At 35.7% G+C, this 25,275-nt stretch overlaps 1 protein-coding gene across 9 annotated transcripts in view; it reads right to left on the reverse strand.

The window, feature by feature from the left end:
* The window catches only part of ROBO1 (roundabout guidance receptor 1), a 1,150,898-nt gene that overhangs the window by 327,879 nt on the left and 797,744 nt on the right, over window positions 1-25,275 (reverse strand). For all 9 annotated transcript variants that reach the window (XM_040484208.1, XM_040484209.1, XM_040484213.1 and 6 more), the window contains one exon: window positions 10,358-10,684. In XM_040484208.1, coding sequence (XP_040340142.1) covers window positions 10,358-10,684 — 327 coding nt within the window. The remainder of the gene's footprint in view (window positions 1-10,357; window positions 10,685-25,275) is intronic.

Raw genomic sequence — 25,275 nt, forward strand, 5'->3', positions numbered from 1 at the left:
TACAGGGTCTGATTCAGTTGGTATGCAATGGGGCCCATCATTCATCACCTCTAACTTGCTTCCAGGTAATGCCAATGCTGCTGGTTCCTAACCACATGATGACTAGAAGCCTCTAGTTGCTGCCTGGAGCAGACCCAATCCTTCCATACCTGAGTTTGCTTCTCCCACATAGCTAGACACAACATTACTATCTATATGGGTTTTTTTCCCTTTCCTTCCTTCCTTCCTTCCTCCTTCCTTCCTTCCTTCCTTCCTTCCTTCCTTCCTTCCTTCTTTTTTTTCGAGTTTATTTATTTATTTTGAGAGAGACAGCATGAGAGCAGGGGAGGGGCAGAGAGAGAGGGAGAGAGAGCCCTAAGCAGGTTCAGCACGGGTCAGTGTGCAGAGCCCAAAGCGGGGTTCAAACTCATGAAGGAGTGAGATCATGACCTGAGCTAAAATCAAGAGTCAGACCCTTAATTGACTGAGTCACCCAGGCACCCCAGGTTTCTTCTCTTGCCTACTTAACTGTAGTGTCCAGATTTCCACTTGGTTTTTACATGTTAATTTTAACTAAGCTTTTTTTTTTTTTAAAAATATTTCATTAACCACAGACTAAAGCCTGAGACTGTAAGAAGAAATTCAAAACATTGCTATGCTGTAACATCCCTTTGATTTCTCATCAAATCTGCTTCATTAAATATAAATAAATCTACTGGATTATGATTACAGCTTTACATATAGTATATAGACTACTGGCAAAGTACAAGAATACAAATAATTCTCTTTTACAGAATACTTAATTTTGTGTATTTTTCTCCCTATCCAGAAAGAAACAGAGAAAGTAAAGATAGTTAGGTCTTATTTTGCAATTGTAGAATTTCTCATGGTAACTTCAGAAAAACCCTTCTGGTTTCCTGAATTTCCTGAGCTAAATTTCCTGAGCAATGTTATCCCCAGAAGAGCTACTTAAATATCCCAGAACCTTGAAAGAAAGAAAAACTCCCAGGGAAATAGTACCTGATGATTGCATTCTAGGTACTGGGCTTTCACAGGAGAATTGGAGATCATGTGGACTGCTTGAGTTTACAAAGAAATTGTGTGGAGAATAAGTGAAAAGCATAGATTAGAGTGTTCCTTAAAGTGGCATTATGACACTTTATCATGTTCATCACGCATGTAATAAAATGTTGCTGAATTACACGTTAGATAACTTCACTTGCAATGTGCCAAGAATGGTGCTAGGCACTTGGGCACCCACCTCCAAAGGAAGTGATGCTTGACATGACTGTAAGATAGTGACCAGTGAAACAGGAAGGTAAACCTATTTCAGGCTGAGAAAATACAATTTGGGGGATTGTGATGGGCTGCAGCATACCGAATTAGTATTAGGATAACAACATAATCCAAACTCTCAATCCCATCTGCATGGTCATAGACTTGACCTTGACTTTGCCATCTCCAATAACTGTATCTCATGCAAAATTTCAGCTTCTCTGATCTCACCCTTCAGAATTAAGCCAAGTCTTCAATCTTCAAATCTAATCCTTGCTTTTCTCTGCATCTCCATGACTACCAGATCTTTCACTGACATCGTCTTCTGCTTGGACTATCACAGGAGCTTCCTAATTGGTCTTCCCCCATCATTGTGCAACTCATTCTCTATGCATATAGCACTCAAGTATCACACGAGAGACATTTTTTAAGCGTAAATTAGATCATGTCACCTCCACCATTGCCCAAAAACCTTCTGTGGCTCTCACTGCACTGAACATATAATACAACATTATTAACCTGGTTACAGGACCCTGTATGATCTAGATCCCACCTAGCTCCTAGCTGTCTCCCTTACTCATCTGCCATACTACCCATCTTTCATTTTCTCAACTATGCCCAAGTCTATCATTTCTCATGGCTTTTTGGATGTACTGTTCTTTCTATCCAAAATGATTTTTCTTTTGCTCTGTGTCTTGGTAACATCTACTTGTATTTCATTTCTCAGCTTGACCCCAATTCTTCTTGGCACCTGTCACAATTTTAACAGTAAAATTATTTGTATGCTAGTTGCTTATTTACTGTCCTCCTCCCCTCTCCCCATTATACTGTAATTTCCATAAAGGTAGAAACCATTTCCTTTTTGTTCACCACTGAATAATTATAACTAAGCAGAAAGCCAAGACAGACTTATTTTGGAAAAAAAGGAAAAACACATTTTGGGGGGTACCTGGCTGGCTCAGTGGGTTAAGCATCATGCTCTCGATTTCCACTCAGGTCATGATCTCATGGTTTGTGCATTTGAGCCCTATATCAGGCCCCATGCTGACAGTGTTGTGCCTGCTTAGGATTCTCTCTCTCTCTCTCTCTCTCTCTCTCTCTCTCTCTCTCTGCCTCTCCCCCACTCCCACATGAACTTACACAGGGCACACTCTCTCAAAATGAATAAATAAACTTAAAGAAAAAACACCATTTTTTGGGTAAACTATATTTTGGTATTCACATATTTATTTAATTTCTGTTTAAAAACATTTTAATGCCCACTTTGGGTAACAAAGAAACAGAGAACTTTTATGACCCCCCGAAACATGCAATAATAATTTATTCTAGCCAGACACAAAAAATTTCTAATTGATAATTAATGACAGTTTAAGATAACTTATATTGTATTAATTAAAATTAAGCATACTAAAAAGGTTTAGGTATGTTTTGTTAAATTTGTCACTAGTTTTAAAATACATACAAATGATTCTCAAATTGGTCTGTGTATGTGGGAAAGACTTCTAGCATTTAAGTCTTAAGTAAATTAGGATGATTAAAAGGAGGAATGATATGATAACATTGGAGAGGTAACCAGATCTAGCTTGTTCTTTTAATATTTTTTACAGACAGAACTCTTGATAGGAGGAGACACTGCCAAGAATTTCTCATAAATAACTAAATACTGAATTGATTTTCTGGGAGCCTCAAGGGGCTTTTATATCTAAGTATCAACTAGTGTTGAAAAAATCATCTTAGTACTTTTCAGCACGTATGAACGCAATCAAGTTTTTGAGAAAATAAAAGGAGTGGCTCATGAGACTGGTAACGGTATATGTAACCCCTAACCCCATGATTACTGGATTGAATCTTGTCCAGGATGGTGTATCTAGTAATATTCAGCAGAAGAAAGCTCTCTGGTCAGATCCAACCTAGAGAGCTAACTTTTCCAATTCGTCTTTATTACACAGATATGCGTTCCAACATATCCAATGCCTTTTTTTTTGGCTACCAAAGACCAAATATTAGTAAATAGGGAATAGTTTTCCCCAGAGGATATATAGGGACCTTAGGATATCTAAAAGGATACCTCCCCAACGTTCAACAGTAGCTAACTGTCAGTAATGATACTACAAGAACACGTATGTATTTTTTAAAGTGTTCTGTAATAAAAAATGAAACACAAGTTTCCAAAGTTTTGTAAAAATGATCTCTGTAAGCTTATTACTTCTGACGGTAATTTGCATTTGATGGTTCATGGAGGTGGAGACCTCAGCATGGGACTGGTGTCCTTGCACAGAGTAAAGAGACCAGAGCTTTCTCTCTACCATGTGAGAAACTGAGGAAAGAACTCTCACCAGAACCTGACCATGCTGGCACCGGATCTCCACCTCCCAGCCTCCAGAACTGTGAGAAACAAATGTGTGTTGCACAAGCCACTCAGTACGTGGCATTCTTGTTATAGCAGCACAAGCTTAGACAGGCAACAACAAAAGAATATATTCTGATTGATAGTAAACACTCAAGTCTTTAAGTAAACATAAAAATGTCACAGAATTAGCAATACTGCCTCTTTATTTAAGCGAATAAATATATACATTAGGAAATACATGAATGTTATCCCAACTGTAAAAGTTATAAAAGTGAATTTTTCCATTTGTCGCTGCAACAAAAATGATTTTAGTCAACACTACTGAATGTCCTGCATTAGCACTGAGGATTCAAAGGTAAGGGTCAATTTCTCATACCATGGATTTCAACTCAAGGTGGAATTTAATATATTCAACACATTTCATACTCAACCAGAAATTAATTTAAGACAATTTAATTCCTGAAGCATTGTACTTTTACATTTTAGTATGTTAACACACATTTTTATTTTATTTTATTTATTTTATTTTATTTTATTTTATTTTATTTTATTTGAGAGAGAGTGTGTGAGCAAGGAAGAAGGGGAGAGGAAGTGAGAGTGAGAAAGAGAGAGAGAGAGAGAGAGAGAGAGAGAGAGAGAGAGAATTCTAAGCAGGCTCCATTCTAAGCACAGAGCCTGATGCGAGGCTCAATCCCATGACCCTGGTATCAAGACCTGAGCCAAAACAGAGAGTCAGGCACTCAACCAACTGAGCCACCAAGGTGCCCCAACACATATGTCATTAAATTTAAAATGAAGTGAGTCCATTTTTCAGAAGCATCCAGATCCCCTTTATATAAAAAGAATCTAGGTAACTGACAATAATGAGGTAAAGAGAAAAAAGGTAATGAAAACAATAGCACCAACAATTACATTTACGATTTATAATTTATGTTTTCTAATTATGTGACAGTCCCTGTGCTATACTTTATATGCATAATTTCATTTAATCATGAATCAATTCTGGAACAAAGAATCAGTTCATTTCAGAATATAAGTGGACCAGAAAGTAAAAGATTACAAACTCATGAAACTAAATGACTCTTTAACATTCTTTCTTTGAATAATGAAAACAAAAATAAGATATAAAAAAGGTTTTAGAATGTGGTGAAACACCTGAAAATGGCAAGTTAAAAAAACAAAACAAATTAAGTAGAGGAAACAAAGATTTTTTTTTTTTTTTATTGATTTTGAAAGAGAGAGTGCACGGGGATGAGAAGTGAGAGGGGGAGAGACTCCTGAGTAGGCCCCACCCTGTCAGCATGGCGCCCAATGTGGGGCTCAAACCCACGAAACCGAGATCATGACCTGAGACGAAATCAAGAGTCGGACAGTTAACTGACTGAGCCACCCAGGCGCCCCAATTAAAGATGCAATATACAGCAAATTCAGCCACAAAGATAAAAGTCTATCAGGGAACAATGTGTGTGTGTGTGTGTGTGTGTGTGTGCCCGCGCGTATATAAATCGTATAAATAATTCTAGTGTTTGACCATAATAGAGGTCATATTGTGTGTGTGTGCACACACACAATCAATATTTTAAAATATAATGGCATATTCTACTTCTACCTGCTCTTCTGAACCATTTCACCTCTAGGAGTAATCCTTCCATCTTCCAAGGTCCAGAGTTTGGGAATACATTCTATTGTACCTAGGTAAACACATGACTACTTAGCATGCATGGTCAATTCAGTTGTCATTTTACCCAAAAGAGGAAAATTGGAGAAGTCAAAATCTAAATCATTTTAAGCAGTACCATTTAATAACAATAAAAACAAAAGATGATGATATATTGAAAGTCATGGGAAAATATTACCTCAAGATATAAACATTCACCTCAAATTAATTACTATTAAAATGTATCCCAGTTAATAAAATCTGGGAAGACTTAATCTTTGATTAATTGGACAAAATGATTTTTTTTTCAGGAAAGATAGTTCCCTGGTTTTGCTGCTAAGACAGAGAGCAGATGTCTGCCTGGTCTGAAGGGAATTTCTTTTCCTCAAGAGAAAACAGCTTAAATAGGAAACAAATAGCCATATGCTGGCCGTGCACTGCTTGGCAGATGACGTAGAGAGCCACGTTCTACAATGGAAAGCATGAGGGTCAAGGTTCAAATTAAGTTTCCTTAAAATTCAATGCAATTACCCAAGATCAAATTACTTATGAAATATAAGTTGTGTCTAAGAATTGGGCTATCAATTTGTGCCAGGCATAGAATGGAGTTCTAAACTTAGTGAGTGATAATGGTGGGTATTGAAGAATGGGCCCATAAAATATTTTCCTAAACAGTTAGTAGACTCTTGAATAGAGTTAATACAAGGCAGGCAAGAAAATACTGCTTGCAAGCCCCTTTTAGAAAGCCTCGTTTGAAACTGAATTTGATAAAGTTTTCAGAAATCTTACAAACAGCAAGCATCAATATCCCCTTAATTTTCCAACTTAATGTCTCCATCATGATACATCATTCTTGGTTTGCAAAGAAATGTAAGAATTAAAAACTAAATTAAAAAAAATTCAACTGTGAATAAAAAATTATTTTCCTGTACAGAGATAAACTTCCAAAAGTTTCAGGAAACTTTAGGTGTAAGGACCATCATACATTTCTTACCATTCGAATTTTTAGAATATTAATTGTGTGAGGTGACTTTTTAATTGCATTGAAAGTGATTTTTCAAGGACAAGGAAGGAATACAGCTTTTACTACATGGCAAGGATAGGCACCAAAAGTCTGGCCAATGCTTTTCACTGGGTCTAACCAGATTATAATTGGCTTGTAAATTAAGAAAATAAAAATAAACGATCCTATTAAATAATAAATGCAATCCTTTTGGGGCATTATGTAAATGTCAATAAATATTAAAAACACAAAAGACACAATTGTTATCTTTTCTTTACAGAAATGAAGATTTTATTTTATTTATTTTTTTTTTTTTAAATATTTTTTTCAACGTTTATTTATTTTTGGGACAGAGAGAGACAGAGCATGAACGGGGGAGGAGCAGAGAGAGAGGGAGACCCAGAATCGGAAACAGGCTCCAGGCTCTGAGCCATCAGCCCAGAGCCTGATGCGGGGCTCGAACTCATGGACCGCGAGATCGTGACCTGGCTGAAGTCGGACGCTTAACCGACTGCGCCACCCAGGCGCCCCCAGAAATGAAGATTTTAAATGGCATTCAATATCTTTTTTTTTTTTTCAAAGTTTGAGAGATTGACAATTGTTAGGAACCAAGAAATCCAGTTGTTGTTACAGCTGTAAAACTTGGTTTAAAGGCAAACGAAACACAAAAAATAAATGTTTTTAAAAGCATTACCAACAACTGTGCTGTGAAACCTGTGTTGCCCACAGACACTTTTGTTAATGCTATTACTTTGGGCTACAGGATCACTAAGAAATTAGATGCAATCTTTGCCTTCCTGTGTCTTTGTCTTTCGGAAAAATAAGAATAGTTATTGAACTTCTGGTACCAAAACTAGGAAAAAAAAAAAGTAGTAATATTCTCCAAGAAAATATAAAACCAAAGTAAAACTGTACCTTACAGATTTAACCTACAAGCAATATGACCTATGGTTCCCCAGACCTCCCCTCCTCCAACCAACCCCCTACCCCTACACAACCTGGTTTATGTAACATACAAAAGCCTACCTTCCATTTTAGGACACAAACATATTTTAGAATGGTGAATTAGCAGTAACCATCGCCTAAAATAAATAACTGAAATATATGTGAACTAAGTTACTACATATCTATTTGTAGTGCACTAAAGCCTGAGTTTACAAAATAAGTTTCCAAATTTTTTAAATACACAAAATCTATTTTAACTCAGAGCTCTTAATTTTTCCCCATGTAACTTATGTAACCAAATAATACAATTTATCCAAATAAAAATATGCTTTTAATTAATGCAATTAAACAAGTATAAAAACTGTTGATAGCAAACACTACTCAAACTTTTTTCAGGGTTTAGAATAATTATTACCACCAATAAAAATCTTTGCTATCAAACTGTCTTTATTAATATCCAAATATATTTGCTAAATATACACTATCTATACATTTTGGCTTTATACATATATGAATTGTTACTGAGAATGATCTTAAAGCATTGTTTAAAGTACTTTAAATTTTACTCAGTAAATTATAATATTCTTTTTTCTCTGGAGCTTGAAACATTTTGGTATATCACACTAAAATTTGTGACTTATGCATTCAGGGACTATGTATTTGAATATTTTACTGGTAAAAGTTATATAATGATCTTATATCTGGTTTCACTTCCATGACGGTGTATTTGTTGACTAAGACTGGAAGAGTATTTCCAAGAATGGACTCACAAATTAATGGAACGTCTTGCTTAGAAAAAAAGAATTTAACTGGAAATTAATAATGTCTTTTAAAATAGCTACACAAAAGCCAGATTAGAAAAACACAGCTCTCTAAACTCCAGTGCTTTAAGGGTATCTTGATCATCTGAAGTAAAACTAAAGGAGTTTTTTAAAAAAAAAAAAAAAAGATCTAAGGGCTGCTGGGTGACTCAGTTGGTTAAGTGTTGGAATTCAGCTCAGGTCATGATCTCACGGTTCATGAGTTCGAGCCCTGAATTGTGCTCTGTGCTGACAGCTCAGACCCAGGATCCTGCTTCAGATTCTGTGTCTCCCTCTCTCTGCCCCTACCTGTTGACTTTCTCTCTCTCTCTCTCAAAAATAAACAAACATTAAAAACAATAATTTTTAAAAAAAAGAAAGAAAGGCAAGATCTAGAAGGTAAGCATTTAGACATTCTATTTAAGTGTAACCTTTCCTAAAAATTCTGGCAATAATCAGAATTTAAGTAGAGGAAGAAATAACACAGAAACACAAGATGATCTTTTATATGTCTATTGGTATACACTTCATTTATAAGGAATTATAATTTCAGGGAATAAACAATGACTCTGTTTTTCCCTCCAGTCTTCAGTTTCTTAACTACCAAGAATAAGAGTTGGCCTAGGTCATCTACATCATTTTTCAGGATTCTCTAAATTTGTTTTCAAATGTTAACTTAATTTTATCTCCACAGGGAATAAGCATTCTAAATATAAACGTGTCAAAAGTTAGAAAGGTATTAATATCATAACCTCAAAGATGACTTTATCAAAATATATACATCCTTTTATAAAAACATTTAAACTTCTTTTGCCTGTGCTACATTTAAAGTTGGGATAAAGAAAAAGAGAAAAAGAAAAAAAAGAAAACAAAATAGCCTGCTACTATGATTACAACTTTTATACATCTCATTGATGTAGTTCTAAGATTTTCACTGGGAATCAAGGCAATAAGAGAACGTACATAAGTTTATGATGAAGTAAATGTGAACAGAGAAATATAAACTTGAGTTTCAAGTAAATGTTTTAAAAATGTGAATGGCTAGTGCTGACATAGTCTTCAATGGTTATTTGCATTTTTAGCTAATTAAATTTTATGTTCATATTAGACATCTTTGGCATTGTCTCATTGTAAGTACTACATAGTTCTGAGTGTGATCAACTCATCTAAATTCTTGGGAGCTGATTCCACATTAATAATCTGATTAAGTTGTAAAATCTGTTTCAAAATTCTTTGTATAACTGTGTAATTATCTGTGGATCTATATATTCAAGTTCTAGTTGAATAATGGAGATAATGTCAGAGATTATGAAACTGATTATATAATTAAAATTCTGAACATAAATTATATCAAAACATCAATCATCTTGAAAAATATTATATATAAATTTACATATAGTTATGTATTCAGGTTCACCTGTAATTTTATGTAGTTAAAGTGAATTAGAGATCTAAATTTCATGTGTCTTTCCAGCCAATCCCTATGTAATTCATATATATATGCATATATATGTGTACACATATTTATATATGTGTGTGTGTATACATGTATATATATGTATATATATATATATATATATATATACACACACACACGCATACACAGAATGATTCTTTCAAGGAAATGAAACCCTCTGCCTACCTCTTAAATGTTTATTGAAAATAAGAGAAGCCCAATTTGTATTCAAACATATTACACACTTAGACTCTAGATATATAACAACTTAATCATTAGTCAACAGATCCTTCTTGAGGTCATTGCAAATGAGCTACATTTGGTATTTATGCATATAAACTAAACCATTAACTACCTAAGGATGACATACACAGGTTTTCCTCCCACAGTGCACTACAACAGCCAAGATAATAAAGAATGAGGCACATACATACATTTCTCTAGCTATAGTTTACCAGAAGTATAATATATTTCTAAGAATTAGAAACAGTTTAAAACCTTATCTATACCACCAGTTGAAAGTATTTCTCCAAATGAAGACAAGTGAAAAATACCCCATGCTATTCTTTTTAGAGAAACATACAGATATTCAATATATTTAAAAGCAACAAAGGAGAAGAACTAAATCGATTTCAGTGAAAAGGCTCAACAGAAAGCAGCTCCAAATTAAAAATAAAATGGTTCAACAACTATGGGCAAATCCCAATTTAGCTTGAATAACCAGTTACAATGAAAACTATGAAAAAATTAAATAGGTAGAGGATAGTATTCAAATAGAAAGTAGAAATTTTCCTCAGGTAAAGCCTGGGATACAGATTTGACTTTTTATTACCATTCTCCAGGGAAATGATCCCAATGTACCATCCCCGCTGTAAAAGCCCATTTTACTTACTAGCCACCTCCAGCGATGCATTATGGCTCACGGCCTCTCCGAGGTAATTCCTTGCTACACAGACGTAGACCCCTTCATCAGGCCTGCTTTTTCGTCCATGTACTATACGTAAGAAAAATAAAGATCCACTTGGCAGCAACATTCGGTGTGATCGAGGGTCATCTTTGTCCGTCTCCACTCTCTCCCCCCCTTTGTACCATTCGATAGTGGGTGTGGGGCGGCCTTCAGCTTTACAGTTCAAAGTTGCAGGTTCTCCTTTTGACACAATTAGGTCCGAAGGGTGTTCAACAATGCGAGGTGGAAAATCTTCCTGACGAAGACGGGAGCCTGCAGAAGAAGTGATGAAATATCTTCGTATTACCACTTGGAAACAGTTACAGAACTTAGTTCAAAAGCCTAGGCTTGGGGCACCTGGGTGGCTCAGTCGGTTGAGTGCCCGACTTCGGCTCAGGTCATGATCTCACAGTTCATGAGTTCGAGCCCGGCGTCGGGCTCTGAGCTGACAGCTCAGAGCCTGGAGCCTGCTTCGGATTCTGCGTCTCCCTCTCTCTCTGCCCCTTCCCCGCTCATGCTCTGTCTCTGTCTCTCAAAAATGAATAAACATTAAAAAAAAATTTATAAAAAAAATAAAAGCCTAGGCTTACTACTATGTAAACAGGGGATAATACTGACTACCCTGCCATCCCTATTTACTAATTAATCCCTCTGTTGTCACCTTAAGCACATCTTCCAATTCTTGAATCCTGTTGGCCCTCCACTTAGAAAGTGCTCTTGCTTCAATTTTGCCTGGACAAATTCTGTCTGCTCTTCAAATCCCTTGACCACAAATGCTTTCAGAACCCATCATCCTGTCTGTACAGACCACATTCTGTGCCTGTTTTCTGCAGAGGAATGTGTGAGGGAATTGTAGAGCATTACAAATAACTGTATGGATTCTGAGAATCTCCTTTGTAACTAACATCAATCAACACTTTAAAAAACTATCCAGTACACTAGTGAAATTCATATTCAAATACATGATGAAACTGCTCTCTATATAGATTTTTATATCTTCCTAAATAATAAAAGTACGCATGTGTGTACACTTTCCCAGAATTTGAATGAATTTCATTAGGTACCAATAATTATATGTTAATATTTAATATACTTCAAAGATGAAATGTTATATAACTGAGTTTAAATAATTAAATTTAACATAAAATGAAAAAGGACCCTGGGTGAGGACCTACATTCTGTACCTTATGGATTACTTAATAAGTGAAGTCCTGAGTGTACATATCATTTAAATATTTCCTGTGTCTGTACTTTATTTTTTTCCCAGTGAGATTATAACTTTTGAAACAGGGATAAAGATTCATATTTTTTAATATTCCTACCATATTGCTGCCATGGAAAGATTTAATATGTAAATTTCTTAAAGATTTCTCAAATGCAACAGCCCAAGGCTTAATTTAATTGAGCCCCAAACCTTGATCTTATCTAGTCATCCAATCTCAACGAATAATGCAAAGTAGAAACCAGGCTTCCTTGACACCTCCCTTTCTTTCCCCTGTTTCTTAAATCAATCTATTCCTCTCCGTCTCCACAGCCAGCTACCAACCCAGATCAAACTACTATCAATTCCCACCAGGATTTAGGAAAGCTCTTAAATAGCTTCACTTCAGTGTAGCCAGATGAAGGCTTTGAAATGCAAATACAATCTGGGTTCTCCCCTACTTCAGGGGCTCTTAAAATAAACTCACTGCTCTTAAGATAAAGTCTTCAACAAGATCTACAAGAGTGTGCTCATTCCCCTATCTGGCTCTCCAGACTCTTCCTGTTCCACTTCTTTCTCTGCTTTTCTCCACCTTGTGTTACTTTACAAACACATTGTGATTTCTTCTGCCACAGGCCTACACCTGCCACAGGGTCTGTGTTGGAAATGATCTTACCCTAGTTAATATCCACTTTCCTTTCAAATCTCTGTCCTCCCTGATCTTACCACAAAAATTAAATGACCCTTTTATAAACCTAAACACCACTATATAGTTAAGGTTGGTAAGAATGATCAGAATTACAATTTGAATTTTTTTGTTTGATGCTTTGAATACCATCTTTCCCATTAGACTATAAGATCTATGGGTCTGATTTTGCTCATGGTTGCTTCTCTTATGCCTGGCAGAGTGCTGAGCACACCGTAGGTACTCAATAAATATGTATTGAATAAATGAAAAAAAAAATGAATGAAGGGCTGATGGAGAAGACCTATTTGAATGGAATGATCTGAGGCTTAATAATCATGTATTCTGTGAAGAGACATTAAAGATTTTATTTTTTAAATTGTAACCATATCCATACTATTCAACCTTTCGTAGACTCTGCATGGGCTGATGCACATCTCTAATTTGTAATTACTACAATTAACATTATTTTCTCAATGAAATGAACAAATGAATGATGAAATTAAAAGAGCATTTGCTTATATCAATCCTGAAATAACAAAAAGGATCATCTGAAATACTGAGTAATAGTTTTGCAATCTGAAATGTTGAGAAACAGCTTTAGTTCAATGCATGGTATACGACATACCATAAATTCTTTAAATGAAACCGGGTTCTAAAGGAGGAAGAAATAAACCAGCAACATGGGGAAAAAATAACTTGGCAACTCATATCCTCTCACAAAGGCTATACTGAAGTCAAATGAAATTTAAGTTAGATTTTAGAGTACTCAATTGCAAATGCTAGAAAATTTCAGAAAATAAAACATTATAATATATTACCAGCCTTAATTATGAAGGGTGGATGCAAAGGAGAATCAACTACTGGGGTAATATATATTTAATTAATAAAGCATATCTTTATTTTAAATTCTGAAAGTTCATTTCAGATAGGAAATAGAGATGCACAATTTACTATGAAAAAACAAAGAGGGGACACTTAGAACTGCCTGAGCAAGGAAGAGAAGGCATCCTGACACATAAAATTTGAGATGAGTCTTGAAGAGTAAGTCAAGAATAAAAGAAAGGAGATGATTTCACCCAGAGGCACAGCTACAAAAAAACATGATACACTTGTGGGACCTTCAGGGAGTTTGTATGACCTAAGTATAAGGTGCATGTCAGAGATTAGCAAGTACGTGCCTGAAGAAGTAGTCAGAAACAATAATGTGGTGGCTTTGTGTATCAAGCCAAAGTTCTGGAATCTACCTGAAGGCAACAAAACATTTAATTATTTTAGGGCACAGTCAAGTTTGTCTTTTTCTTTTCTAATTTTTTTTTAAAATTTTTAACGTTTATTTATTTTTGAGAGACAGAGAGAGACAGAGCATGAGCAGGGGAGTAGCAGAGAGAGAAGGAGACACAGAATCTGAAGCAGGCTCCAGACTCTGAACCGTAAGCACAGAGCCCTATGTGGGGCTTGAACTCACAGACCACGAGATCATGATCCAAACTAAGTCCGACGCTTAACCGACTGGGCCACCCGGGTGCCCCGAAGTTTGTTTTTATTTTTTTTTTTAATTTTTTTTTTCAACGTTTATTTATTTTTGGGACAGAGAGAGACAGAGCATGAACGGGGGAGGGGCAGAGAGAGAGGGAGACACAGAATTGGAAACAGGCTCCAGGCTCTGAGCCATCAGCCCAGAGCCTGACGCGGGGCTCGAACTCACGGACCGCGAGATCGTGACCTGGCTGAAGTCGGACGCTTAACCGACTGCGCCACCCAGGCGCCCCACCGAAGTTTGTTTTTAAAGAGCTCACTACTGGTAGTATGAAACTGGACTATAGCAGGCTAAATTAGGAGGTCATTGGTCAGGAAATTTTGTTCTCTTCAAACAATTAAATTCTGAAAACGTGGACTTGGACAGAGCAGAAAACAGAAGAAAGAATCTAGAGATAGTTACAAAATCAACAGCGCCTGATCATTGGCAATAAGGGATAAAACAGAATTGAACAATGCACGGGATGGAGAGGAAGCACAGGTAGAGAGATTCCAAGTTTGTGATCAGAGCAGTGGGTGAAGGGCAATCCCAATGAAGGTGGGGAATAAAACAGTGAAATCTGGTGAGAGGAAGGACAGAGGAGCCTGGAGTACTTCTTGAATATCCAAATGGAGATGACAAGGTGGCAAGTGAATATCCAAGTTGGACCTCAGAAAAGAATCTCAGCTTGAGCCATAGAGGAGAGTCAATCTGGAGACTGAAACCATGGGAAAGAATAAAACTGTCTAGGGACAGTGTACTGAGGAATTAACAGCCAATTACAGAACCTGGAGATTACCCAGACTCCACTGAAGTACAGTGGAGCTCAAGACTCTCTGTGTCCGTAACCTGCAGTCCCGTATAGCTGGGCCACAGCTAGTGTGACTTCTGGGAACGGAGAACACAGGCCTCAGCTTTCCCCGGAATGTTAGCACGGCAGTTTTCAATAAAAGAGTTTCAGCAATAAAATGGCTTCTGTATTACTAAAGGCTAAATTTTCAAAAATGTTCCTTGGAATCCACTTTCCCCAGATTGTTAATATGTATTGCTCAAAAAAAAAAAAAAAAAAAAAGACCTGCAGCTCTCAGGGTCTTTAGTCTTGCTAAAGCACATTATGATGCGTACAAAGAAAGGTATTCATTCTATGCAGCACTTCTCAAAATTATTTGGCCGTTGAACCCTTCAGTTTTCTTTTTTCAGGATATCCTACTGAATTTTTTTCTAAGGAACACATTTCCAAAGAAAATATACTCTGTTAGCATATAATAATATGAAGAAAGAATGATTAGGGTTAGAAAAAAAAAGTTACTTAAATACAGAGTTGATACCTTTGAAGATCATAACAAAAAACATAGAAAGCCCACATTCCTCATAATGTATAACTTTCAGAAAAGGAACTTTCCAATTCCCGAGTGATATTTATAATGAGTAACTGGTTAACCTCCACAATAAAAATTATAAATGGCCATCATTTCATCACCAGAAAAACTATAATAAATTATTCTTTATTATCAAGTCTAAGCAGAAAGGAAAGGAAAGAAAATGAAAACTAGCATTTATTATCCATCATCTCCTCCATCACATCTTTATGAGGTGGGCGTTGTATATCTGGTGCCCATATGGGGGAAGTGAGACTCTCAGCTGTCACTCAGCTGGAAGGTGGCAGTGCTGGGATTCAATCTTAGTCAAACTCTAAACCCTTGCTCTTCCCAACTATTCCATAAATACTGCTAGGATTAATTAGCCAAAATCCACAGAGAAACATGTTTGGTCTGTTCTGGATTCCAACACCGGAAGTGTTCTTTTCGAACGCTTACTTTTGAAAACGTGGATTATAAAAACAAGAAGTAGTCACACGTGGTGGCATCTGTTGTTCTCTCCCTATGCACACAGAGAACACCTAACTGTAAACCACATGATTGCATATTCCTTTTGCTCAGTAAAGATTTTGATGATGAACAAATGGAAGTATAAAGCTTTTCTTCTATTGTGTCATCTTCTCTAAATAGGAGGTTGAATTTTGGAGTAAATATCCTTATACTGTCAGTTGTTAATACCTCAGTTCCTACACAACTCTTTGCACAATGAAAATTCAGTATCACTGGGGCATCCGGCTGGCTCAGGTGGTGGAGCATACAACTCTTGATCTCCGGGTTGTGAGTTCAAGCCCCATGCTGGGTGTAGAGGTTACATTAAAAAAAAACAAAGATCTTTAAAAAATTCAGTATTACTGGTTCTCTAATTTTTCCTACCACCATACTTTGAGGGAAAAGCCTCTCATCTTCTATCAATAATTGACTCATTTTCGTAAAGGGAAACTTTAGAGAGTTATGCCAAGGTCAAATACAGAAGTCTACATGTGACTCTCAGAAGAACGTAGGTTAGTCTTCCTCCCTAGAAGAGGTGTTCACCTCCACTGTGTCACAAAGCCTCTCTCTCTAATATTCTTGGTTCATTATTCATAAAAAGACTTCTCTCTTCCATCATAAACTCTGAGTTCCCGTAAGCCACCTGACAACCACCACTCTAGTTAACGTTAATTTGTTGTTATTTTGGTTTGTTTGTTTTATGTTATAAGATATAAGGTTTCTATTACACTCAGTAAAACCAACTTCCTATTTTCAGCCAAACTTTTCACAGGAAACAGAAAAGTAACATAGAAGAGACGGTAAAAGAAGAAAGGGACTGGCGGAGTGAAGCTTTAACAAGGAACAAGGATGATAATGTCAGTTGCCCTCGAGAAGAATCCTGGTAGAACCTTGGGAATAGAACACAGTTGACTTTAGGCAAGGCCAACATCGGAGAAAAGGGCAAGGCAGAATTCCTTCAACAACTGCCCAGTTGGAAGATAAAATATAAACACGAGTGACTGAAATATCTAAATATTTACACAACCGCAGCTGGAAAAAGATAGACACGTTAGTGCTAAGTATTTCAAGGAAATATATCAAAGTCACATGAGATTTATGATGAGGAAACCAAACTCCTACTTGGATGTAAACCGTTCCCCCCTTTAAAACATTACTTCTATAGGAACCTCAAGCAAGAAACTATTTAAAAGACAGATCTTGGTAATATTCTGTTGAGATATGCAAAACACACACATATGTAATTTTATTCTTTTTTCATATATATGTTTCTATTCTTTTTTCCTAGCATGGCAATAACATTCGTCTCAGGGTTTTGTTTATATTTTCAAGTCTGCTTCTTCTTAGTAGATTGAATGAAACAGTATTTATTTTATTAACACAGTCTTATTTTGATCTGAATTTCTCTTTCATATTCCTCGGTAGGTTAAAACTAGAAACCATTAAATGATTAAAATATCCACTTGTATCATATATCCTATGAAAACATCTTACAGCACAGAAATGCTTGTAAAATTACTAAAAGCACAAGAGTAACAAGTTCAGTAATTCGCTGACAGATGCACAATGAATATTAACAGACAATTGGTGACATCTGTCCTAGGTGGGGGTGGGGGATTTAGATCTGCCTTGACAACAAACCTGTATTTGTAAAAGAACACCTATATTCTTAAAAGAGCCTTTGCCTCTTAACCTTTTTGTTCAAGCTCCATTTACATTTTAAGGAGCATACAGCCCCCAATTATTAACATAAATCTTATCGTGGGCACCAATCCTGTAATTTTCCTGTCAGAATTTCATCCTACAAGGAGATATTTGTTAAAAATAAGAAGACAGCATCCATTAATTACTCACTGTGTAGCGAGTAGACTACTGACTCATACACATTTCCCAAATACTCACTCATCATTGGAATAAATAAAAAAACAGACCATATCATGGAAAAAAAAAAAAACCCAAAAAACAAAAAACATAGTTTCACCTGGAACTATATGGAGGAAAGAAACACAAGGGAAACAGAATGCACTAAAACAACTACATGATTAATGAATCATGCATTTTCTTTAGGTACTTTGTTTCATATTAATTTCGTATGATCGTAATTCTCCCTAAATAATCCCCCAAATCAGCTAAGTGTCATTGATAGTATCTGTTATCACCTAAAATGATTACCAAAATTGCCCAAAATGGAATTCTAGAAGTGAATCCCTGGTGTTTTTGTAATATTCCTACAGAATCTAATATTATATGGCTCTGTCCCAAGAGAAATGAAAAAGACTGACAGTAGAATAAGTTAAATTTTAAAAAAACAATATCGTTTGCTCTCCCCCCTGCTCCAATTTTTAATAATATGGAGTGTAAGTAGAATAAACTTTTCTGTCAGGGGACCCAAATACAGCAGAAGCTACTAAGGCATTAGCTGCAGAAATGACCTCAACTCACTCAAATCAGGCAGGATTTCTCCCTGAGCTGTCACTAAACGGATTATAGGGTTGAAGTCAGCTGGGTTCATGCTTCCTATTCACCCTTGTAGTAAAATTTCCAATTAATATACAAACAGGAGAATTCTACCTTCTTCAAATAAAAATATTTGCATATGCTAAAGTCTAAATTTTCTCACCTATCCATTAGTTTACCTATATATTAAGCATATATTGTATTAGGAATTGCTCTAAGCATTGGCAACACAAAGAAATATGAGACATAATCCTTGACCTTGGGATGCCCTGGTGGCTCAGTCATTTGAGCCTCTGACTTCAGCTCAGGTCATAATCTCATGGGCTCTGAATTGTATCTCCACCCTGGCTCTGAGCTGAGGGTGCAGAGCCTGCTTGGGAGTCTCCCTCTCCCCTTCTTGCTCTCTGCCCCTCCCCCACTTGTGTGTGTGTGTGTGTGTGTGTGTGTGTGTGTGTGTGCGCGCGCGCGCGCTCTCTCTCTCTCTCTCTCTCTCTCAAAATAAATAAACTTAAAAAATATATATATATTGACCTTAACAGCCTGAAGTTCACCAGGAAGAAATAGCTTAGGTGAGGGAAAAACAAAAACAAAAAACGAAAAAATAAACTAATGTAGCACTTGTAGGGAAAGTTTCTTCAATCTAGAGAATGGACTCAGTGCCTGGATTCAAACCCAAACTCTTTTACTTCTTAGCTGTGTAAACTCAGATAAATTGCTTAACCTCTCTGAATGTTAGTCTCTTCATCTGTAAAACGAGTATAAAAATATCTCTATTTTATAGGGTAGCATAATCCCTAATGCCTTAAATATTACATTGACCCTTGATTGTGACCATTAATGTAGTATTAGAAATTGGCATAAACACCAATGTTTACTTTTATGATTCTCCTCTTCATCCTGTCCTGGAATTATATTAGGATTTCTACTATTTTATACAGAAATCAGTTACTTTTTTTTTTTTTTTTTCTAAATTTGTAAGAAAAGTTACAAACTAAGCAAGTCTCTAGTTTGGGTTGAGAACTCAACTCAAGATTCTTTCCCATTTACACATTTCTTGGCAAGATCTGGCACAATTCCAGCAAAACATCTATCAAAAGAGACGAAAAACAAAACTAGAGCATTTAGCCCACCCAACTTACTGCTCAACTAACAATCATCAGAATTCGAGTCTGTCTAAAGCTGTCAATAATAACGTGTCCATGTTCCTTATGGAAAATATCCCATACAGATCCACTGAGATCATGACCTGAGCCAAAGTCAAAAGCTTAACCGACTGAGTCACCCAGGTGCCCCAAGAAAACTTTTTATAGATATACGAGGTATCAAAATTCACAAATAAACCTTTATTTACTAAACCTACCATAATGAACCAAAATAGGCCTAAAAATATAATAGCTTATTTCAGCTGTTAGAACCATCTTTTCACAGACAAGAAATTCTGAACAACATTTTAAACTGTGAAAAACAGTATTTGGGTGGTCCTGTGAATGTTTTTTATTGCTGGGAAACATAGTTCATATTAATATTAGAGTTTCTTTTTTTTTTTTTTTTAATTTTTTTTTCAACATTTATTTATTTTTGGGACAGAGAGAGACAGAGCATGAATGGGGGAGGGGCAGAGAGAGAGGGAGACACAGAATCGGAAACAGGCTCCAGGCTCCGAGCCATCAGCCCAGAGCCTGACGCGGGGCTCGAACTCACTGACCGCGAGATCGTGACCTGGCTGAAGTCGGACGCTTAACCAACTGCGCCACCCAGGCGCCCCATAATATTAGAGTTTCAACATATTAGGACGGATTACACAAATTGTAATCATTAATCTACATTTCACATTTTTATATATAATATGGAAATTGCAGATGGTTATAAATTTAAGCCAACTATAACCTCAATATAAAGAACATGAGCAGACTTTCTTATTGAAATTACAACTCAAAAATACTCATACTGTATGAAAGAAACCTTGCTTACCAAACTTCCTCTGTCCTGAATTTAAATTTCCATGGGAAAAATTTCTATCCTGAAATTCACTTGATTTTTGTGTTTAAGATCATATTTTTAAGTCACAAATTGAAAGTATGTAGGGGTGCCTGGGTGGCTCAGCCAGTTAAGCATCAGACTCTTGATTTTGGCTCAGGTCATGATCTCAGGGTCATGAGATCGAGCCCTATGTTGGGCTCCATGCTGACTATAGAGCCTGCTTGGGATTCTCTCTCTCTCTCTCTCTCTCTCTCTCTCTCTCTCTTTCTGCCTGCTCCTGCTCCCTCACTCTCTCAAAATAAATAAAATTTTTTTAAAGAACATTCTATGTGACTAGGGTTATGATTTACATATATTAAAAAAAGTACGTAAAAACAAATAGGGATGTAATACGATCCATTAACCATATGAAGTTTTTCTAAGTTATTATGTAAAGTAGTACTTATCCATGCCTTCTCTAATGACTTGCATTAGACATTTATAGAATCTGTACATTATAGATATTAATTTACTGACTCAATAACCTAAAATCAATTAAAGTACTAAAAATAAGGCTTGCGACTTTACTTCTTAAATTAGGTAGTCACATTTAAGTTATATTTTGAGAACCCTTGAATCTAGGTGAATTAATATTGTCAAAATGGAGTATACAATTGTAATTTTATGGATAATTACCTAAAGAGAATTACACTTTAGGAAAACAAATACTTAAAACAGCCTTTTAAAGGATTACTGAGAAATCCCTATAGGAATGCAGTCAACTTCACTTATTTTTAAAGTCAGTCAGTACTTCTAACATGTACAAGAATTTCTAAAGAAATTTATTTACACATTAGCAAACTGTCATTTTCACCTCCCCTGTATCTACCCTATTTCTCTCTCATTATATCTTGGATTTAGATCTTATATATTCTACAGAGCACCCCAATAATAGACACTGAGAGACTGATTCTCTCACTTGACATACAAAATCTGGGGACTTAGAGTGTATTCCAGATGTTAACTTAAAATATACTCCCTAATCTTCATTCTCTAACAGAATAAGTAAATAACTCATGAGTCGAAAACAAAGCTATTGTGTGATTGATCTAATGGAAAAAGTACCTTACATGAAATATCAACATATACAACTTTTGATACAAAAAGAAATCTCTCAAAAAAATCTCCTAACTCTAAAACCATCTTTTCTCTCTCTCTCTCTCTCTCTCTCTCTCTCTCTCTCTCTCTCTCTCTGATTTCAGATCTGTTGTTCTGTTTCTTTTCTTCTCAAAGTAAGTTTGGCTTTTTTTCTTTTCTTTTTCCTTTTAGAATAGGGTCACTTTTTTCTAAGGTATTTTTTTTCTTTAATTTTTATGATGTGTATATATGCATTTATCATTCTGTATGTTAATACACCTTTTTAAAAGATGTTTATTTATTTACTTAGTTATTTATTTTTAAACATTTTAAACATTTATTGAGAGAAAGAGAAAGCAAACATTGTCCTTCTAAAATACTACTTCAAAATTACAATTATTTAAGGTATAAAATTGGAAAATGAGTTAAATATCTGATTTTTCTTTCATGTCACATTCTTAGTCATATCACCTTTTAAAATATGCTTATTTGTGCCTTCAGTTTGGTTCACAGTGATCAAAACTTCCTGAAATACTGATGTCTAGTGAAATGCCCTATTTTTATTTTGGATTATACTCCTTAAGGGATTTTAAACTAAAACATATCTTTAATTTTTTTTTCAACGTTTTTTTATTTTATTTTTGGGACAGAGAGAGACAGAGCATGAACGGGGGAGGGGCAGAGAGAGAGGGAGACACAGAATCTGAAACAGGCTCCAGGCTCCGAGCCATCAGCCCAGAGCCTGATGCGGGGCTCGAACTCACGGACCGCGAGATCGTGACCTGGCTGAAGTCGGACGCTTAACCGACTGCGCCACCCAGGCGCCCCTAAAACATATCTTTAAACATTTGTTAATTCTGTTCAAAGAAAAGCTTCAATTTTTTTTTTGATTTTTAATGTTTACTTATTTTTGAGACAGAGAGAGAGAGAGAGAGAGAGAGAGAGAGACAAAGCGTGAGCAAGGGAAGGGCAGAGAGAGAAGGAGACACAGAATCCAAAGCAGGCTCCAGGCTCTGAACAGTCAGCACAGAGCCCGACACGGGGCTCAAACTCACAAACTGTGAGATCATGGCCTGAGCTGAAGTCAGACACTTAACTGACTGAGCCACCCAGGCACTCCAGAAAAGCTTCAAATTTTAATTCTTATTTATTCATTAGTCCAACAACTTAATGTTTAAACATATAATTTACAAGCATAAATAATTCTAAAGATTGATTTATTAGATAATCAGATATATAGCATCATTTTAGGACCAAGTCCCAAGATCTTTCTAATAGATATCCTCAGTGTGAAAACAGTAATCTCTTTCTCTGAACACAACTTCCCAGGAAAAGTATATGGAAAAATCCATGTATTTTTTAGTTTATTGATGAAGACAAAATTAGTAAGGTGAAATTAGCTCATTCATTTTAAATACAGAAATCCTCTTAGGTTGACCAACTCAACCCAGTTTAACCGTGACCTTCTCAAATTTAGTAATAAAAATCTCCTTCAATCATTTCCAGGGGCCATTGGACACCCCCTCTCCTTAAAAAGTCAGATTAAATAAGATTAAAAAAACAACAACATCCTATCACAAATATCCATCATGGTAACTGGTACCAAAATTACTGATCAAATGAAATAAAAAGTATATTCAAATTGTCCTAAGATACAATTTTTTAAGACATTTCTGTCCTAAGACAGAAAATGTGTTACATCTTATGTAAACATCATGGACAGAAAGAGAAGAGTCAGCTCTTGGTCAACTTATTAGACAAATAAGTAAAATGTTGGCTGTGAGACAAAGTGAATGAAGGAAATAAACTGCCACATTATGTCAGATTTGATGCTTTTTAAAACAAAAATGTAACAGTCTACCCAATGTGGAAATACAGACTGAAATCCAATGCAAAGAGGAAACCTATAGTAATTTCTCTACTTGTTTGCTTTCTTTACCTGGTTTAATTCTAAAACCATGAGAATGATGACTGGTAAATGGCAGAGGTCCAGAAGAAAATCATCCAAAATGATACACAGAAGTAAAATTATTTCAATTCCACAAGTGCTTATTGAGCAATTACTCTGTACTTGGCTCTACAGTTTGAATATGGAAGCCAAGAACTAACAGCACATACAGAGATTTTAAGAAGAACAAAGAGAAAGAGGCACCTGGCAGACTCAGTTGGTGGAATGTGGGACTCTTGATCCCAGGGTTGTAAGTTCGAGTCCCATGTTGGGTACAGAGTTTACTTAAAAATAAAATCTCTAAAAAATAATTAAAAAATAAAAGTATATATATACACACACACACACACACACACATATATATATCTACACAAAGAAAGAATATATATATACACACACACACACACACATATATAAGGAACAACATGAAATCAGTCACCAAACTCTATTACAGATGTGCTACAAGTCTTATAAATTCATCCATGTGATCAACTAGTGATACATAACATCTAAAGACCTCCCAAGGGTACCATGTAAAGCAACAGATTTGTGTCAATATACTAGTTGATGTTTAATACACAGAAAGCACAGTGTTTCAATAAAGGTAAAGTTATAGGTGATCTTGTTACCCAAGGACTTGAAGTGATTATGATGTATCAATGTAAGTTCGTCGGTTGTAACAAATGTACTACTCTGGTGGAAAATGTATTTGTGGAGGCAGGGAGTATATGGGACATCTCTAACTCTGTACCTTCCCTTCAATCTGGCTGTGAACTCAAAACTGTTCATATATATGTATACACACACACACATAACAAAGCCTTAAACCTAAACATGAGTGTAATGTTCTTGAAAAGAAATATCTGCAAATATAAATACATATATATACACACATCACTATATACATATCTATATAGAGATATGCATATAAAAATTTAAAATGATTACTTTGACTTGTATGAATGAAATGAGATTATAAAAGGAGAGAAGTAGAGGAATAAATAATAATAAAGAAAATACTCAAGGAATCAGGTATTTTTACTGACTTTTCCCTTCATAAACTTTTCTCTTGGCAAAGTGTAAGCAGACTATTATTTCTAATGTTTTGTTTTTGCTTCACTGTAACCATTGCAACAGGCTGTATGTTCACATGCAGAGCTGAAGGGGAGCTTCTGCCAGCTTCTAGAGTTTTCATTTCACTTCATAATAGCTTTAATCCATAACACACAAAACACCATCTTGACTGCAAGCCCCTTGAGTTCTTACCATTCTACACATACTTTTGTGGTCTTGGAGATTCAAGATGTTGATCTCTCTTTGCAAACCTGACACCCAAGAAAATGCAAAAATCCTACAGAACTACAAGAGTCGTGGATTTTGCACATGAAAAAGTTTTTTAAAAGAAAAAGATGAATCGAAGTGTTTATGGAGCATGGGATGCATAGGAGATGGTTCAAAGTGACACTGCCACCTTATATAACTTCCAGAATCCTTACACGGTTTGACTTGCTTCTATATGGTTACTTAGTTATGCTGGTGTGTTTATCAGAAAAAAAAAATAAATAAATAATACTTTCTCAAAAAGTCTCAGAAGGACACAACTAATGTTTTCATAATTATCTCATTAATCTTGAATGTCAGAAGAGAATAGCTAAGACATATTCATATTCCAAACATTAGCTGTATTAAAATGGAATCAAAAATGTTCCTACGTGGGTCCTATTAGGATCCATAATTTATAGATGAGAAACCTGAGACACAAAAGTAAGTAGTTAGCCCAAAACTTAACAGGTACTAACCGATAAAGATTCAGATCCATGGGAGTAGGGATCCTACTCCCTAACTTGGACATGTGACCAGTAAACTATGCGATCAGTATACTATGTATAAAACAGTACAACTGTTTAAGATTTTACCTTGTATAAGAATAAACATCATAAACCCAAAGGTTTTGTTTTGTTCTGTTTTGTTTAACTCTCAAATTCATAGAAGAAAAACTAGGAAAAGGAAACACTTTGGTTCCAAATGGAAGTTGGGAGAAGAGAATAGAGTGGATTCATATCAGAATATTCTGGCTTTTCTCCTAAGCC

The sequence above is a fragment of the Herpailurus yagouaroundi genome, unplaced genomic scaffold (assembly GCF_014898765.1).
Source record: "Herpailurus yagouaroundi ecotype Mexico unplaced genomic scaffold, PumYag 162, whole genome shotgun sequence".
Lineage (NCBI taxonomy): Eukaryota > Metazoa > Chordata > Mammalia > Carnivora > Felidae > Herpailurus > Herpailurus yagouaroundi.